This window comes from Helianthus annuus, chromosome 17 (assembly GCF_002127325.2).
Source record: "Helianthus annuus cultivar XRQ/B chromosome 17, HanXRQr2.0-SUNRISE, whole genome shotgun sequence".
Classification (NCBI taxonomy): Eukaryota; Viridiplantae; Streptophyta; class Magnoliopsida; order Asterales; family Asteraceae; genus Helianthus; species Helianthus annuus.
The window spans coordinates 159,737,091-159,757,596 of NC_035449.2; the positions used below are offsets into that span (position 1 = coordinate 159,737,091).

Sequence of the window (20,506 nt, forward strand, 5' to 3'; positions counted from 1 at the left end):
AAAACCTTATGTTTGGGGTTCCAAATAGGGGGAAGCCTTTCAAACTCTCAAGCGTATGCTTTGCAACGCTCCTGTTCTCACTCTCCCCGATGGAAGCAACAATTTCATTGTTAACTGCGATGCCTCTAACCTAGGTCTTGGTTGTGTTCTTATGCAACGAGACAAGGTTATCACATACTCTTCTCGCCAACTCAAGGTCCACGAGAAAAACTACACTACCCACGACCTCGAACTCGGTGCAGTTGTTTTTGCCGTTAAAGATATGGTGACACTACCTTTATGGTACCAAGTGTACGGTCTTCACCGACCATAAGAGCTTACAACATATCTTGAACCAGAAAGAACTGAACATGCGCCAACGCAGATGGGTTGAACTTCTCAACGACTATGATTGCGAGATACGCTACCATGCAGGAAAGGCAAACGTTGTAGCCGATGCCCTCAATCGATGAAGCCATGTGTATAGTTTTCGTAACGTTCAAGCCTAAAATGACCTCGAAGCCCTAATTCGCAACGCGCAGCATGCATGCTTCATTGAGAGTACCTTGAAAGAGGAAATGAAGTGTGGTGCCGAAACTCAGCTAGTGTATAAATCGAACGGTATTTACCATTATCTCGATCGCATCTGGATTCCTAGTCGCAATAACCTTCGGGAGATATTGCTGACTGAAGCCCACAAATCCCGATATTCCATTCACCCAGGTGCCGACAAGATGTACCAGGACCTCTGTTGCAGGTATTGGTGCCGGGAATGAAGAAGGATATCGCTGTGTACGTCTCAAAGTGCCTAACTTGCTCGAAAGTTAAGGCCGAACATCAACGACCCTCTAGTTACTCGAACAACCTGAAATCCCAACGTGGAAATGGGAAAGTATCGCTTTGGACTTTATTACCAAACTCCCTCGAACGCCTTCTGGTCCCGATAGCATTTGGGTTATCGTAGATCGTCTTACAAAATCCGCTCACTTCATTCCGATACGAGAAGAGTTCAAGGTTGAACGATTAGCACGAACCTATACCGACGAAGTCATTTGTCGACACAGGACGCCTCATGACATCATCTCTAACCGCGATGGTCGTTTTACCTCACGTATCTAGGAGACTTTTCAATCCGCTCTCGGTACGACTCTTAATCTCAATACTGCATTTCATCCCCAGACAGACGGTCAGACTGAGCGCACGATCCGCACCCTCGAAGACATGCTTCGGTCGTGTGTGATAGATTTTGGTGGTAATTGGAATTCGCTTTTACCTTTAGTAGAATTCTCGTACAATAACCGTTATCACGCTAGTATTCAAATGGCACCCTTTGAGGCACTATACGGTAGAAAATGTCGATCGCCTATTGTATGGCACGAGATCAGAGACGCACAAATCACCGGTCCCGAGTTAATACAAGAAACGACAGACAAGATTCTCCAAATACGAGACAATCACCTGAAAGCTCGGAGTCGTCAAAAGAGCTATGCCGATAAATACTGCAAGCCCCTAGAGTTTGAAGTTGGTGATCACGTCCTCCTAAAGGTTTCACCTTGGAAGGGGGTGATCCGATTCAGCAAAAAAGGGAAACTAGCGCCACGATACGTGGGTCCCATTAAAATCCTGGAAAGAATTGGTAAAGTGGCCTACCGACTCCAATTACTGGTAGAACTCAGCAACGTACATCCGACTTTCCACGTCTTAAACCTCAAGAAGTGTCTAGCTGAAGAAAATCTTCACGTACCTCTCGAAGATTTGCAAGTAAACGAGACTCTGCACCTTGTGGAAAAGCCAGTAGAAATCATGGATAGAGAGACCAAGAAACTTCGACGCTCTCGCATTCCCATAGTGAAGGTTCGCTGGGAAGGAAAACGTAGCGCCGAGTTCACTTGGGAACTCGAAAGTGATATGAAAGCTAAATATCTGCAACTCTTTGTTACGTCTACTACTTAATTTCAGGACAAAATTTCCAAAAGGTGGGGTGACTGTAACAACCAGACTTTTCGGATTGTTATCTGTTGCTACTTGCTTCGATTTGTAACCGTCTTGTACTCAGAGATTGCATATAAATAAAGGTTCTTGTTATACTAAGTACATTTTCATCACACAGCACCGCTGCACGTTTAAACGCTTTTTATTCGCAAACTCTCAACGCGGATGTGACAACTATGCCTACAGTTATCACTAACCAATCCCAAATAATTTCGAAAGTAATAAAACCTTGTGTTTTATTTCTTGGATGGTGTAATTATCTATGATACTTGCACAATAACAATCCTTGTTCAAATTCAAACCCTTAAACACTTTCTGGAAAGTTATACACAAACTGATACGTAAACGTAATCAGTTTAACGTGACAAACACTCTGGAATAGTGACTTATGCTTAACATACCTTAAATAACCTTTATATAACTTAGAAATAAGTTTTGAAGGGTTTGGTATGTCAAAAACAAGCTTATTCGATCACAGGGACTATTTACGACAAACTGTAAAAGTCTGTCGATTCGTATAGCAACGTACACCCCGGAACAAGATCATAAGCTAAACATACCCTAAATATCCTTTACATAGCTTAGAAATGAGATTAACAGGGACTAAAAGCGTCAAAAAGTGCATAAGTTTGCATTTACACGCATATCTTACGTTCTGAACATATCCGGACATCCAAAAATTTTTGTAATCATTAAAATATTTTATTTTAGTGATTGGAATGCAAAAATACCACTTGTCGCGTAATTTGGATCTTCGCGTCCGTTCGAGTTTCGTCGTAATTAACCGAATAATGTGAGCGTACGGTCAAACGAACCAACATCCGTGATATTTTCAAGCATATTTCAAGTCCCCTATACTTTAACATCCTTGTAGAGCCTTGAAAATGGGTTAACGGGGGTTATACGCGTCGAGAAACAAGTTTAGAGGCTGCAGGGGCTTTTCTGCCAAACTTTAAAACTTCTGGACAACAATTCTTGGCGGGGCGCGAAGACTGAAGGCTCTGTCTTCGCGGGGTGCGACAGCTGGTGCTGGCAGAAAACTTGTTTTCTTCAAAACAGCCTGTTGTCTTTGGTTTTTAACATGGTTTTTCAATACTTTGTGCTGGTTTAAGTGTTCCCCAAGCCCCCTAATTAGTGTGTAACATGTGTAGGGCTAAGATCAAGCTTTGATTAACTCACAAACACTTGTCATTGATCCAAAGGTTCATGAAAATCTATAAATACCCATGAATTTTCTCATTCCAACTTGCTCATTCTTCATTTCTTTCACCTTCGATCTGATTGAAGCTTTCCAACTTGGTTGAAGGCTTTATACTTCAGTTTTCTTTGTTCTTTCACAAGCTTGGACTCTTGTAACGCCGGAACCCCCATTACATGGGGCGTTTCCGGGCGTTTTTTTTGAAAAAAAATGGCTCCGGCGTGTTTATTAAAACGCTGAACAATGGTTTGAATGCCCAATCAATTGAGGACATGTGGGTTTAGAGAGAGAGATGGGGTTGTGGCCGGATTTTTTGGCCGGATTTTTGGCCGGATTTTTGGCCGGATTTTCTGGGTTTGCAGAAGGGAAGAAGAAGGGCATGAAGAAGAAGAAGAAAGGTTTTTTTTTTTTTAAACTTTGATATTGACACTTAGGCCCCTATACTTTTAAACTTTATTATTTTCTGTTTTGAAACATTAGGCCCTAAAGTAATTTTTTAGTATTGTATTTTTTTAATTTTCTGTATTTTACTTTCTGTTTTTTATTTTCTGTATTTTTATTTTCTTTATTTTTAAGTTCTGTTTTTAATTTTTTAGTATTGTATTTTTTTATGTTTTAAATTAAAAAAAATAATTGGGAAATGATTGCATGGGCATTATTTGAATAATGCCCCACTACACCATTTTATGGTATAATGCCCCTTGCTGACTGGGCTGCCACATGGCGCAAAACGCCCCATGGAGGGGGCATTATAATGTTTAACCATTACGCATGGTCTAAGTCACTATAAAAAAAGTGCCATCTAGTGGCACACACTTTTAGTGGAACTTAACTTTTGTGTCACTAATTTTAGCTTTTAGTGGCACTTTAGACTTTGTTGGCACACACTTTTACACTTTTAGTGGCATCTAGCTACTAAGACACTATTTAAAGTTTTTAATGGCACTTTATATATTTTATATATAACACTAAAAAATTCCCACCTTAAAAGTTGAAACACATTAAAAAAATTTTAGTTTCCCTCTTAGACCATCCGTAGTGGGGCGGTATTTTAAAAAAAAATTGAAAAAAACGCCCCCCCCCACTACACTAGGCGTTATAAGGCGTTGTTTTTGGAAAAATTGCATGCAAGCGTTTTAAATATAATGCTGAAGTGATCAAATGGATTTTGCATGTGGCCAATGGGGAGTGGTCTAAGGTTTGACTAGCCAATGAGCAATTGTTTGCTTTTTTTTTTAATGATTGGGAGTGGCAGGCATTATTCCCATTACACCACTTTTGCTATAACGTCCCATGCTGACTGTGATAACACATGCCGGATAATGACCCATGATAAGGGCATTATTTTTCTTAACCTACCCGTAAATCGTCACCCCTAAATTTCTTTTCCCTCCATATGTTGATTCTAAACCCTAACCTCTCCTCTTTCTCCTCTCAAATCCCCCACCCACAACTTCAATCTGTTTCTCATGCTACCTCTCTATCAATTTCAAAATCTTTGACCCACCAGCTAGCTTTAATCTGACGACCACGACAAGCTTCGACGTGCTGGTGGCGGGTGATGATGGTTGTTGCATTGGAGATGTTACTCATTTCAACGAATGCTGCATTTTGAAACGTTATTCTCAACATTTTCTTGTGATTTTACAGAGTTTGTTCGCAGAGTGATGCGTTGTTTCTCCTGCTGTTTCAGAATCAGAGATGATAATCACACTCAGGTTAATCGCTTCTCTCAGCCTATCACTGCAATTCGTAAGGTTAGGGTTTCAAAATCGAGGTGATAGATTTGAATATTGAACATATAATGTTGATTTTGGCTTCTGGTTTTTGTTTTGGTGCTCAGGAGACTGTAGATCCTCTAGCTAGCAGTTGCGTGTGGTCTGTACTTGCTCACGAAGGTAATTGATCATTGGTTAGGGTTATAGGTTATGATATTGGCATCTAATTTGATCTAATTGTTCATGTGATAGTGAAGTAGGTTATTGTAATTTGTAACTGAAAATTGATTATACAGATTTGCATTATGTTTATAGGTTTGTAACTTAAATCTTGCGTTATAGAGGTTTTTGCGGACGTAAGTGTGTTGTTGACGTAAGAAATGTGCATTTGCTTGTTGATTTTGTGTTCATAGAGCGGTTGCACGAAGGTAATTGGTCACTGGTTAGGGTTATAGGTTATATTATTGGTGTTCTTTTTGAAGTGGATTTCATCAGATGTGTTGATATAGTTGTGTATGTGATAGTGAAGAAGGCTATTATTGTAATTTTACAAATGATGTTACAGTTTTGGTTTGCGTTTCTATGTTTGTAACATAATTATTTGGGTTATAGAGGTTTTTACGGAACTTAGTGTGTTGTGGATGTAATAAATGTTCAATTGCTTGCTAATTTTGTGTTGATAGAGTGCTTGTGCCTGATCTCTACTAGCTCACGAAGGTAACTGATCACTAATTAGGGTTATAGTTCGTGTGTTATCGGTAGGGGTGGCAACAAAAACCCAACCATGATATTTTGGGTTATTTTGGGCCGACGTCATCATCGTCACCACTCGACAATGCCACTACCAATATTATTTGTCATATTGATTATTTTGTGAGTTTGTATTTTTGTGGTTAGGTTTGATGCTGTCGTAATATCTTCTGAGGTTGGGTATGAAAAACCAGACGCACAAATATTTGAAACGATTAGATTAGATTAGTTGGGTATGAAAAACCAGACGCACAAATATTATATAGTTTGTCACGTGATAATCAGATTAGATTAGTATGGAAGTAGCTTTTGCATGTAGGAGATGATCAAAAGACTGATAAGATAGGAGCAAATGTTGTTGGAATTAACTGCTGGTAAGCGTAATCGAATATTCAAAGTTGATATAGAGGTGTAAATATACGCTATTTCAGTTGGGATGTGGTTAGATATGTTTGTTTGTAGTAATATGTTTTAATTAAGTTGCGCGATTAATCCGATGAGCAGGTTATGGGGAACAGAAGTGAAGACGTTTTCAGATATCCAGGACCGAATTCTTGTTCCTGATTTGTAACTTGTATAAGTTGTTTCCCATAACCTGCTCATCTGTATTATTCTTCAAGTGAACACATATTCAGATATTGGTATTATTCTTCAAATGAACACTGAATCAGTCGTCCATGATCCATCTGTATTTATAGTTATTTTATAGTTTAATAATAGTGGTTCAACATGACTTTTTGGTTGAATATGCAAACGGTTGGTTAATGGTTAATTCAGTTTAATCAGTTAATTCTGCTTTTAAAAGGTTCAGTTCGTTTAGTCATTTCTTCAAATCAGTTCCATTTAGATTTTGGTTATCACTGAAAAATAAAAAGCTGAATTATCTTTAACTGAACCAATTCAAAGGAAATTCAGGTTCAGCCAACTGAGATATGCATCGACTAGCAAGATGCGGAGTTACGTGCAAAACCATGGATTTAGCAATGTAGCAATTTTTGTACCTTACGCTGTGAGAGACGATTGCAAGAGATGAGAGTCGAATGAAGTGAGGCGTGGAGATGGAGCATGAGAGACGAAAGTTGAAGCAGAGATGCAATTTTTCTTTTAGGACAGATGGATCATGGATGATTGATCTAGGCTAACATAACACAGGTTAATATTTTTTTTTTGATTTTTTATTTTTTGATTTTTTTTTTGATTTTTTGATTTTTTTGATTTTTTATGATTTTTTTGATTATTTTTAAGTTTTTTGATTTTTTTAATTTTTTAATTTTTATGATTATTTTTAAGTTTTTTGATTTTTTTATTTATTTATACTTTTAGCCTATCATGCCCAAATCCATCTTGACAAAAACCCATCTTGACCTAAACCTATCCTAATTCATTTCTTAATAAACCCATCTTAACCCAAACCCATCCTAACCCATTACCCAAACCTGCCCAACCCACCCATTTTGCCACCTCTAGTTATCGGCGTGTTTTTGAAGTGGATTTCGTTGGATCTTTTGATATAGTTGTGTATGTCATAGTGAAGTAGGTGATTATAACTGAAAAATGATGTTACGGTTTTGGTTTACGTTTCTAGGTTTGTAACTTAAATGTATAATCTTTGAACCATCAGCTTACTTTGTTATTACGATAATATTCTTTCGTTTGCATGTTTTTTTATGAAGAGACTCTTGAGGTTGTATGGCGGGGTTCTAACTCTCTTGGTTCATCTTCACAGGTGAGTGTACACACTGTGTACACAAGAACAAAATGTAGTACTTGTGAACACGGATACTTTGTATATTAATTATTGGTTTGTGGTACTGATGAATGCTTTTAAATGAAGGCTACACGATAGTTGCTCTAACAAAAAGAACTCAAGATGGTGGCACAGATGTTGTGGAGGCAAAGGTTGGAAAGGGTTCTGCTACACTCTCAATGGCGTAAGTCCTAACTGATTTTTATTTCTATTCGTTGTTGCATGTTTGTTTATTGAGTCGATTATCAGCTTTTTATTAATTGAAAGTTCGAATCGATTATTAGCTTTCATTGTTATGAGTTCTCTTATGCACAGCTGTTTAGAATTTGACATGATTTTTTAAAATTTGAAGAACACAATAATGTGTCTTTGCAGCCGGTCTGCAGGCATCTTTGTAGCAGGTTGCAGGTGTGTTTGCAGCCGGACTGCAGGCCTCCTTGCAGCCGGATGCACACAACTTTTTATTAACTGAAAGTTCAAATCGATTATCAGCCGTCATTGTTATCAGTTCTCTTATGCAGCCAGACTATTGGCGGCGACTTCCATCGCTGCTATTGCTACTTTTCCTTGTACTGTATGACAAACAGGCGCCACCTTACCACGACCACTGACTAACCAACCACTAAATCTATACGATTCGATAATAAAAAACCACCATGCATCTTTATTACCTGTATAGTATGAGTTATGAGTTACCGGTACCTCCTAACTGTACCAGTATAAAAAATATCGATCCCCAAATCCTCTAAACCTAGTACCAGTATTGGTATTGGTATCCGTACGGTATGGTATTTGACATCAAAAATTGGTAAAATACCGGTATCGTATCGAACGAAAATACCGATCTCAAAAACATCAAAAAATGGGTACCGAAATGCGATCTCCGTAATGCTCATCCTACCAGTAATTCAAAAGCAGGTATTTGTTACGGTTTTTGTAACACCTCGCAAAATCATGTCCAATATAATAAAGACACGCGGCATAAACCCTGATCATGTTATAAGATAACTGGAGGGGGTTAAAAGTGTCAACATGTTAATTATTACCTCTGAATGACCTTTTAACGTTCCTGAAACTTTGTAATATATTATTACACTCTCATGAATATCTGATAAAGATTTCTTAAGAATCCAGTTCAATCTTGTGATAAATAATTCAAATATCAAGGAAAAATTATCATGTGTGTTTACGACAATTAGTGGGGGTTTGTTCTCCCATTAGTTGCAAACACTTAACACACATCAAACCAAAGTTCTCTCCTCTCTCTCTCTCTCTCTCTCTCTCTCTCTCGTTCGACGGCAATCCTCACAGCCGAAGCCCCTCATCTAGATCAACCTAGTTCTTTGGCTTTCCGGTTAGTGATTTAATTACTAATTGTATGTTACTTGATGTTGCGATGTACATGCTTCCACATAATGATTCAGGGATGATATATGATTGTTTATGATTGTGTTGGTGCATTTAGTGTCTGTTAACTTCGTCTTAATCGAGTCTTAGGTCTAGATAGGATAAATTAGGGCACTAATTTCAAGAAAGTGGTATTTTGTCATTTCAAGCGAAATCAGAAGGTTTATAATTCCGCTTGAAGTTACATAGTGATTTCGCTTGAACAGGCTGATCCTGCTTGAAAAGCTATTTCGCTTCAAACTGATTCCGCTTAAAGTTGTTGTTTTTCAAAATTTCAAAAATTTTCTAAGTGTTCGTTGATTGTTTTAGGTACGTGAAAGATAGACGAATTCATGAATCCTTTTAGTGATATGTATGCCTTTGCTGGAAACTCTGGAGATGATACTTCTAGCAACACCAATGAGAACACTCCGAATACGAAGAAAACTGTCTTTGACACCTTAGGCGTGGAGAGTGCATACGGAACATATAATAAACCTCCAAAGTTGATGGCGATCGAAGAGTATAGTCGGTGGGCCAAGAAATTTGAAGAATGGTTAAAGGCATTTGCGTATCTCAGCTGGAAAAGTCTAAAGAATGGATACAGTGATGGAGGGCAAAATGGTGAAAATTTGACAGCAGCTGAAGATATAGAGAGTTTTGTTACGGAGCAAAAGTGCATCGCATTGCTGTTTCAGTCTGTCAGGGAAGACATAATATCTCTGATTGAGTACAAAAATTCTACAGCTCTCTGGAAAAAGTTAGAAGTGAAATGTTTGGAAGTGCTGAAATAGTAAAAAACAAAAAGAAACTGTTGAGAAAAGAGTTTGATTTATTCAGATGTTTAAAAAATGAATCTGTTTCTAGAATGATTGAGAGGTTCGGGCACTTGAAGTTGGAGCTGGCGAGACATGGGATTGTATATTCTCAAGAAGATTTAGTCGACAAATTGTTTGACTCGTTGCCAGATGAGATGGATTGTCAATACTTTGCATTAATGTTGAAGAATACCATCAAGCCACCAGAAGTGTTGACTGTAGATTTGCTTATTGAAAGACTGGAGAGTCACGAGCTAGAGATAAAGAAATCTTACAAAGTCAATCATTCTTCATATCAGCAGAATTTGGATTTGTATTATCCAAAAAGCATGACTCCCAAGAATGCGTCTCCCAAAACAGCTTTCTCTGCTAAAAATTCCAACACATCCAGCAAAGAGAGTTCAAGCAGTGGATTTCACAGTGGTTCTTCGTCAACCTCAAGCCAATCAGCTGCAAAGAACTTATTTCAGTGCAACATCGCAGTGGATTTAAAGAACGCTCAAAACTTCAGTGAGGAATCTGCAAAGCAACAGATGGTTTTCTTAGCTTCTTTGCTAGAGTCGTATGAGTGCCTTGTGGCAGGCAAGATAGGCAACACCAACCTAACAAAGGAAGACTATGATCAAATAGACCCTGTGGAGATGGAATTGATCGACATAAGATGGTGTATGGCCAGTGCAGTGAGAAGGGCACAACGTTTCATGGAGATTACAGGAAGAAAGTCTATTGGTGGACCATCTACCAAGTTAGGCCTTGACAAGACAAAAGTGACCTGTTTCAAATGTAAATAGAAAGGTCATTTTAAAAGAGAGTTCCAAAATGCTTATGCTGATGATTCTGAAAATCCGTCCAAAGAAGATAGATGATGGGATCATTGACACATCACAAGAGTTGACAGCTGAAAACTTTGGAAAGATGGCTGACAAAGTGCTGGCTGCTAAGGAACTTGAGGTAGACTCTAAGTCCGTATCTGAGTATAAAAGCCAGGTCAGTTCAAATGCATCAACAAGTGAGTCAGGTAAGAAAATCAAAGGTGACAATGACTGCAAAAATTGCATGAAAGAGTGCAAAGTTTGTAGTACAATCACTTACCTCAGTGGTAAGAAAGTTGATGATCTGACTGCTGGAGTCCGAAGTGTGGAAGATCAGATTCTTAGCCGTGATAAAATGTTGAAAGCTTCAAACGACAGATTAAAAGAATTAACTGACAAAATTGAAAATGATAAAATTAACAAAGAAAAAGTTAGAAAGAAAATGAGCAGTTAGTTCTTGAAAATCGTCAGATTTCAGAAAAATTTGAGAAGCTTAAACGAACGGTTAAAGACGCTGATGAAAGAAATGGTAAGACAACTAAGGAAAATAATCATTTGTCAGGAGTTCTTCGGGTAAAAGAAGAGTTAATCAACAAGCAACTTGATGAGATTGCTAAGTTGAAGCTTCAATTTGAAGAAGCTAAGATTGAGAATGAGCGCATCAATCTGAAATTAACCAGTTACAACTCCGCAAGCTTTGTTTTACAACACATTGTTCCCAAACCTATCGGGAAAAACAAAGCAGGCGAAGATGTATACTCTGATTGAACCGGGGTGGGTTTTCATCAGGTTCCACCGCCGGTGCTCAACAATTATTCGAAAAAACAATCAGGGTTGGTTAATCTTGAAGATGATAATGAAGTGAAACTTCCAGACACGATTGATGTCACATTCACTTCATCTTCCGATGACGATAGTGTCCAAACTGAAGTGGTGTAAAGTGTGGTTGAGAATGTTCTAAAATCTGAAAGTGACACTACTGAGGAAGATGAATGTTTCTTGGACAAATACATTCCAAAATCAAAGTCCAAAAACATCTTAAATGGAGAACCTAATCTTGTCATGTACAAAATGTTGGGATCAGATAAGTTGTATTCGGATTCTGATTTTCCCCTGGAGAATGTCAATGTTGCTAAATTGACAAATGTGTTTAAATTGATTGAAATTGATCTGTCTGAAGTGAAAAGCTTAAACCAAACAAAAAGACAAATGAATTTGGAAAAAGATAAAGCTTATACAAGAAGCCTGTTGTTCCACCACGGTTTTATAACAACAATCGAAACAGATGGTCGGGTGGTTATCAGGGTGGTAAGAATTATCAAAAGAAAAATGTTCAAAACAAGAAGTTTGTTGAGAAGAAAGTGTTTGTGAACAGTTCCAGTTCACTTTATGATGAAGAATCTGAGATTTTTTCGAAATCAAATGAAGAGTTCTTTGAGAAGAAAGCCTCACAACCTCAGTCTGAAGGTACAAGTCGGGTAGCTGACACCCGAACATGCTTCAAATGTAATCAAGTTGGACATATTGCACGAAAGTGTACCAACTTGAAGCCTAAGACTGAAGTTGTGACGAATTCAAGAAAGAAAGATGATGCGAAGGGAAAATTTCCATTGATTGTTGAGAAAAAGGTTTTGAAAAATGAAAACACCAAAGTTAAAACTGAACCTGTTAAAAATGTGGTAACTAAAAGTGACAAATTTTACAAACGGGTTGCGTCACTTCAACAAACATGGAAGCCAAAAGTGGTTGAAAAGAAAGCAAGTGTTCTAAAACCAAAGGTTTCTGAGAGTGAAAAACAATGATCTTCCACCACACCGGTAAAGATGAATGTTCCTTTGGATTACTATGTGAAACTAGAGAAAGAAAAGCAAAATTCTAAGAAGAAAGACCAACCATCTGGTCAAACTCAAAAAGATGAGTTTTTTCTATATAAAAAGGTTGAGGTTGGGTCTAAAGGAAGTTTGAAAATGAATGACAAAAATTTTCCACCACTTTATACTACAAAATCTCATATCAAAGTTGAGTTACCTGAGTCAACAGAGGGTCGGGTTGCATCCAAATCTAACTAAGTGTTTGTGGTTTGTGCAGGAGCTTTCGAGATCCGTTTCAAGATGGATTATGGATAGTGGAGCTTCTCGGCACATGATAGGGAAAACAACCTTGTTGTACGATGTTAGAAATTTCAATGGAGGTTATGTAGGGTTCGCAGGTAACCAAGGTGGTAGAATTGTTGGTGAAGGAACATTATCCAATGGGATTGTTACGTTTGAAAGAGTTAACTACATTGCTGAGCTGGAGAATAATCTGCTGAGTATCTCGCAGATCTGTGACAGGATGTATACCACTCACTTTACTGACAAAGAATGTTTGATCTTGAAGCCAGGATTTGTAATCCCTAAAGAATGGATTATCATGAGGGCACCAAGAGTCAATGATCTATACGTGTTGGACATGAGCGTAGCTACTACAACCATGGGTCAGGCTCATTGTTTTGTGTCTAGAGCAACGAAGAAAGAATCACAGTTGTGGCACCCCAAGATAGGGCATATACATCTGAGGAAAATGAATCATCTGGTTCACAATGATTTAGTTACGGGTGTTCATATTAAAGGTTTTCATCTGGAAGGGGAGTGCATTAGCTGCGTCAAAGGAAAGCAGAAGAAAAAGTCACACCCTAAAAAGCAAGTCAATTCAGTTTCAAGACCTGTGGAGAGACTTCACATGGATCTTTTTGGTCCTGTGAATGTCAAAAGTATTACTGGTGACTACTACTGTCTTGTGGTTACTGACGATTATTCCAGATTTTCGTGGGTTTCATTCTTGAAGTCGAAAGATGAAACGTTTGACAGTTTGATGGCGTTGTTCAAGAAAGTTTAAAATTTGTACCAGAGACGTATAAAAAGAATCAGAAGTGATAATGGTACTGAATTCAAGAACAACAAGATGGAAGAATTTTGTGATGAAAGAGGTATATTGCATGAGTTTAGTGCTCCGTACACTCCCTAGCAGAATGGAGTCGCTGAAAGAAAGAATAGGACACTAATCGAAACGGCCAGAACAATGCTTGCTGATTCAAAGCTACCGATAAATTTATGGGTAGAAGCAGTTTCCGCCGCATGCTATACGCTCAACAGAGTTCTCACTGTCAAGAAATTCAACAAAAGTTGATCAATAACCGCAAACCAAATCTGAAGTATCTTGAACCGTTTGGGTCACCCTGTACTGTTCTAGAGCCTTTTGGAAAGTTTGGTCCGAAGAGTATTGAAGGGATATTCATAGGTTATGCAAGTCTATTACGACGAGTCTTCGTTCCAAGTTTGAAGCGGATTATTGAAGCTCACAATGTTGAATGTTAAGGTAATACAATGCCCCCCCAGAATCCTGGAGATTCATAGCGTTATCATTAAGATACTCTGTGGGATTCGTTTGACATGATGGAAGAACCAGAAGAAGAAGAAGATTTCTTTGATGAGTTGGATATTTTGAGAGAGTATGAGTCATCGCAGAAAAGGTTCCCAGCCGAATATTCAATGCGACCACGACAAACTTCAAATGACAATGAAGCAGGTCCAAGCAATGCTGGTGAACATGATGATGTCCAACAAAATGAAGTTGCTCCTAAATAATCAGACGGCACAGAATGATAATCAAGAATCTGAGAACATGCCTGTATTTGATCGTGGTGATTCAGATTCTGAGGGGGAGCAGATCCAGATTTCAAGTCAAACAAACCCAGTCAGTGAACAAGGTGCAAATCAGAACGTTACTAATCTGGAGGGCGATGTAGATGTTCCAGGCGAAGTGATGCCATGAACTCTTTCATACCATCCAGAGGAGCTGATCATTGGAAAACTACAATCAGGCGTTCGCACTAGACGTCAAATTGATCAAGGCCTTACTTGTTTTTATTCAACAGTAGCACCTTTACAAACTGAGTTTTCACTAAGTTGTTTTATTTCGCAGATCGAACCACGAACATACAAACAGGCGCTAACTGAAGATTCTTGGGTCAATGCTATGCAAGAAGAGTTGAGTCAGTTTGAGAAGTTGGGAGTGTGGAAGTTAGTAGACTTGCCTGATGGTCACAGGAAGATCAACACCAAATGGGTGTTCAAGTGTAAAAGAGACGACAGAGGAGTTGTTGTGCGAAACAAAGCTCGACTCGTAGTCTAGGGCTTTAGTCAACAGGAGGGTATAGATTTCACTGAAGTGTATGCTCTTGTAGCTCGACTAGAAGCGATCAGAATCTTCCTAGCATTTGCATCATGGAAAAACTTCAAAGTATATCAGCTAGATGTAAAATCGGCGTTTCTCTACGGGAAGGTAAAAGAGGAGGTATATGTCAGACAGCCGTCGGGCTTTACCGATTCAATCCACAAAGATAAGGTCTACTTGTTAGATAAAGCGTTGTATGGTTTACACCAGGCCCCGAGAGCTTGGTACGAGACTTTATCTCAACACCTGCTAGCCAACAGTTTCATTCGTGGGAAAGTGGATGCCACTCTCTTCACCAAAGAGGTCGACGGACATCTTCTGATAGTGCAGATATACGTGGACGACATAATATTTGGGTCTACAAATGAGAATTTGTGCAAAGATTTTGAATCAGTTATGAAGCAGAAATTTGAAATGTCATCGATGGGGGAGATGAAATTCTTCTTGGGACTTCAAGTTGATCAACTACCTGAGGGAATTTTCATTCATCAAACGAGGTACGTTCATGATATTCTAGAGAAATTTGGGATGTCAGGTTCTATTCCAGCGTCAACCCCATTAGCAACGAATCATGGGATACACCCAGATCTCACCGGAGACCGGGTAGATGAGACGCTTTATCGTTCCATGATCGGTTCGTTGATGTACTTAACTGCTTCAAGACCCGATATCATGTATCCAACGTGCCTCGCAGCAAGATTCAATCTAACCCGAGAGCTTCGCACATGATTATTGTGAAGAGGATATTACGCTACCTGAAGGGAACTCCATCGTTGGGGTTGTGGTATCCAAGAAAAGGTGATTTCACGCTCGAAGGGTAATCCGATTCAGATTTCGGATGCTGCAAAGTCAATGCAAAATCAACAACAGCGGGTTGTCAGTTCTTTGGACCTCGTCTGGTCACCTGGCAATGCAAGAAGCAAACCTCTGTGGCTCTATCCACATGTGAAGCGGAGTATGTATCTGCTAGCAGTTGCTGCTCTCAGATCTTGTGGATCCAGCAACAGATGCGCGACTACGGTTTGCAATTTCTAAACACCCCTATCTTTGTTGATAATGAGGCTGCAATTAACATTACGAAAAATCCAGTACATCACGCTAAAACTAAACACATAGAAATTCGTCATCACTTCATCCGAGATTGCTTCGAGAAGAAGTTGATACGAATTGAGAAAACTGACAATCAGAAAGTTGATTTACATACCAAATCTTTTGACAAAACACGTTTTAAATATCTTTTAAAACTGAACGGTATGATGCTTTTCTCGGTGTCGGATGGAATTATTGGCGTTGATGAAGGTACTATTGTAGATGACGATGAGAAACAATTTGCAATGGTTTGTCGATTTTTTACTTGTTTTGGTATTTAGGGGGAGTAGATATATTTTCAGAAAATACAAAAACAGTAAAAAAATTCAAAAATCCAAAAACATGAGAAAATTTCAAAATCCAAAAACAATAGAAAACTGAAAAAGAGCTTGTGTAAAAAGGGAAAATGATAGTACATCGGTTTGACAGTTATTGTACGCTAAAGATTTGTAAAGTATAAAGCGTTAAACAGTCTCGCTGATGATGTGTCGATAGGTTTTTACACATTTAGTCGGTTTGTTTAGGATATAAACATAAAATTCAAACTTGCTTATTTCGTGGGGAACACTACTTGGATATATAGGTAACCCCTGAAATCTCGTTTGAAAGGTCCCTCTTTCTGAAATACTAGGTCTTTATAATCAGTGATATCTGGGGTATTATTCCGGGACTTCTGCTGAATGGAAGTTCTGACCTAGTCCCCGAATAATACTTTCTGCATTGCTTGAAATACAGCATCGCCCTCAGCATAAAAATGATTAATCATTGAAAAATGTTAATCATGTGCTGTTGTAGAAAAAGATTCTCTAAAGGGAACACACCTTAAGTCGAACCGTCATCTCTTTGCTGAACGGAAGTTCTGACATGAGCTCTCACGGTTTCGCATCTAACCCCTTACAGATATCATCTGTGGTATACTCACCTGTAAGACTGAATATTGGGATCTGGATACGGGAGTATATTCAAGAGGTGGGACACATGAATGAGTTTAAGTTTTTAATACACCTAATTCGTATCCTGAACAGATTGAAAATTGTGTGAGAATTTAAGCGGATCAGCATATCGACAATTTATGTGAATTGTTTAATTCTGAGTATGAAATTGAAGCTTAACGGTGCTTGTAACTTGTCTGTTAGCTGATATGATTCCCTAACACGCTCACCAAAAATATGTTTGTAAATAGTTTACTTTCATTACATTCTGCATTTAAGTTTCTGTATTTCATTTCTAGTTTAGAAACTTTATTAAAAATCCAAAAAGATTTTTCATATCTGCTTTATTTTCCGACAATCCAAAGTGGAAAGTTGATCGTTAGATTCTGAAAGTTGAAGCAGATGCAGGAAGTTTCTGGACTGGAGGATGAGGAGAGTTTATCTTGTTAAAATCTGATTGATGAAAAGTCAAAAACAAGTTCATTAATTTGAAACTTTCAATTTTCAGAAAATGTTTGAAAAATTTGTTGTACTAAATCAGTTTTCATTCTGTCTGATTAACCAAGGTCATTGGGTTGGACTTGGTAGATTAATTGAGTAATCAGGGTCATTAACTTGGACCTGAATACTTGAGTGGATTTCTAAAACTGATAGATAATGAGGTTTATTGTTGAAAGTCAATACTTTGTAATGTTATATGTTTGAGAATCAGGTTATGGATATCAAAATCCCCACGGCATCAAAATGTCAAAGTTTGAACCAGAATTCGAGTCCCAGCTTACCGAGAGGGGGAGACTTTGAAAGGGGGAGTTAAGATTCTGGATCAATAGTCAAAGGGGAGATTGAAGATTGAAGATTAGAGTTTGAAGGAAGCTTTTACAAGATCAAGACAAATTGGAAAGAGACAAAGACTGAAGACTCGACGCCGAAGACTTCGTCAACATCCAAGGGGGAGTCTGTTGGTGCATTTAGTGTCTGTTAAGTTCGTCTTAATCGAGTCTTAGGTCTAGATAGGATAAATTAGGGCACGGATTTCAAGAAAGTGGTATTTTGATGTAATTCCGCTTGAAATGACAATAGGTCATTTCAAGCGAAATCAGAAGGTTTATAATTCCGCTTGAAGTTACATAGTGATTCCGCTTGAACGCTTTGAAGCGAAATCAGGTTCCGCTTGGGATGTTTCAAGCGGAATCAGGAGCATTATATATAGGAGTAGTGTGTGTCATTTGGAGCGGAATCAGGTCATAGTTTCTGAGTCGAGGTGCTGTCCGTTTGTCATTTGAACGTGTAGAAGCTCAGGAAATCAGTAATAGAAAAGAATTGAAAAGGAACAAGCTGTTTGACATTGTTTGCATTGATTCCGCCTTTGTAAATGATGATGAACTACTCAACTTGACTGTTTAGGGTCACCGGAACGATCCAACAGATTGTAAATCGTTAAGGTTGTTCATGTAGATCGATTCACTTGTGTAGGATGTTTAGACTAAATTAGAGTTGATGATTTTGTGTTGATGATCTAGAACCGAATGAATGATAACCAGTTGTGATATGTTAATCATCGAATGAATTGTGGGGATTGTTATGTTAGTATGCATGCTATGTAATCAAGAACATGAATCATGTTAATACGTTTAAGTGTTATGATTATTGTTCATGTTTTATTCAAAATTAGGGTTCATGAGAATCGGTTGGAATATGCTTAATTGATCGATTGAATGCTAAATGGAAACTGTTGGAATTGATTGGTAAAAATCAAGGGTGTAACTGATTGATTGTTGACTAACTCGAATAATTGAAACAATATAACTGATTAGCATAATTTTCGGATAATAAAACGAATCGCACAAGGTCCCTCTCGGTCGCACAAGATCAGATCACATAGAAATCTGATCTAACCGCACAAGACCAGTCACACAACATAATCGCACAACAAGGGTACAAGTAAATAAGGCACAGTACAACTAGAATATGCATGATCGCACAAGACCTTATGGATCGCACAAGACAGTGCCGATCGCACAAGGCTTGGGCCACACACAAACTAGTAGGACTATATTATACTGTTGGGCCTCAAAGCCCAAACTCAATCGCACAAGTCTTGTTCAGTCGCACAAGCTGAACTGGACCGCACAAGGTTATTGAACTGTTTAATTAGTTGGGCCGCATAAGTTGTTGGGCTTATTTATAAGTTGGGCTGGTTTATGTTGGATCACACAACATGTTGTGGATCGCACAAAGGAGGGCTGAACGCACAACATGTTGGGCCGGGTAGTTGTTTGGGTTTCAACTACCCACTCGCACAAGATGTTATTGGGTTACACTGTTGCTTCAGCCCAATACATCCTGATCGCACAAGTTTGGGTTCTAATGTGTTAACTGATTCGTCTAACATGTTTAATGTGTATGCCACGATCAATACGTGTTCGTAACCTGTTAGCTTATGTGTAAACCTATGTGCACTATTTCAGCCTAGACCTTACTTGTATGGTAACCATGTTAGGACGTGGTTGACCACATATAACTCAAGTGACATTTTCATGTATCTGCCGAGCAAACCAAGGTGAGTTCACACTCCTAAGGCATGGGATTCCCAGGGAATTGGGAATGGGATTTAATAGCTATGACGAAACCTGTACACACACCGCTAATAGGCTACAAACCTCTGTCCTCGGTTTGGGAAGGACGCCAGCGCTTAACCTACGTATTCACTACGTACCGTTGTCCTCGGTTTGGGAAGGGCACCTGCGCTAAACATATGTGTTCTTATACACACCTCTGTCCTCGGATTGGGAAGGACGCCTGCGCTAAACCTGCGTATCCTTATACGTACCTCTGTCCTCGGATTGGGAAGTACACCAATATATGCATCTAGTCTAGTGATTTATAACACGGGGTAGCCCCACTGTTCATGGTTTGGAAATCAAGGAAAGTTGGTTTACCATAGTTGCAACCAAACTCTTAGTTCTTGAGAAACTACTTTAAAACAAACACCTACTTTGAACTCGCTCAACTTTGTTGTTGACTCTTTGTTACATGCCTTGCAGGTCGTTAGGTATCTATGGAGCTTGCATGGGAGTGGGAAGAGTCGTTGTGGGACATGGACAGCTGTGTGCCATGCTAAACATTTGAAACGTTTAAACTTATGTTATGGTTTTAAACTTTATGCTTCCACTTGCAACTTACACTATGTTTTGTTTGGACACCAATTGTATTGTGTTGGATTTTATAAATTACTTACATGCTTGTTCAATATGATTGGTGGCTTGATCCTAGTCAGTCACGCCTCCAAGCGGTGTTACTCCGCATGTGGATTTTGGGGGTGTGACATGTGTATACACTAACAACTGTGTATCTTGTATATACGGAAACTATCGAGATTTTAGGGATTTTGATTATATTTTTTAATAAATGCAATTTACGAAAGACGCAAATACCCTTCTGTCAATTATTTTAAAGGGAAGTTACAACATTATAATTACAATCTTGCCATTGTTTAAAAATCTCTATATGATGTATCCAATGGCCCAGATTAGTTCACACAGTTCATTCTCAACCTAGTGTTCACTCTAGAACCCTACCCTATATATATAATAAACTGCAATAGATGGGACGCACTTAACAAGCCCCATCTCATAACCCACGTTTCTCTGGCAGGTCCAAAAATTCTGGCCATCCTCCTTATCCATACAAAACACAACACAAAACAGACCACTGTCACACTAAACACTATAGATGGAAGTGCATATCTTATCACTTATGGAATAAATATGCTTTGCAGAAACCGGATGCTTTTACCTGTTGTTATGGTTTTACAACCATAGTAATTAGTACGATTTCTCTATAAGAGAGCATCATAATCTAAACCTACCA

The 20,506-nt window shown here is 38.6% G+C and overlaps 1 protein-coding gene across 11 annotated transcripts; it reads left to right on the forward strand.

The window, feature by feature from the left end:
- Window positions 1-4,540: 4,540 nt before the first annotated feature.
- On the forward strand, window positions 4,541-19,862 carry LOC110923231 (malate dehydrogenase, mitochondrial). 11 transcript variants are annotated; one of them, XR_004885708.1, is made up of 7 exons: window positions 4,541-4,736; window positions 4,820-4,926; window positions 5,013-5,067; window positions 6,544-6,789; window positions 7,311-7,363; window positions 7,472-7,568; window positions 19,681-19,862. XR_004885708.1 is itself a non-coding variant. In XM_022167384.2 (5 exons), exons 2-5 carry the CDS (start codon window positions 4,837-4,839, stop codon window positions 19,763-19,765), a joined length of 327 nt encoding a protein of 108 aa, XP_022023076.1. In that variant the 5' UTR covers window positions 4,541-4,736; window positions 4,820-4,836; the 3' UTR covers window positions 19,766-19,862. The 11 variants fall into 11 exon arrangements, 6 of the variants coding, with proteins under 6 accessions (XP_022023076.1, XP_022023077.1, XP_022023072.1 ...); XR_004885709.1 differs by lacking the exon at window positions 6,544-6,789 and having other exon boundaries at window positions 7,313-7,363; XR_002583879.2 differs by lacking the exon at window positions 6,544-6,789 and having other exon boundaries at window positions 4,541-4,926.
- Window positions 19,863-20,506: the final 644 nt, after the last annotated feature.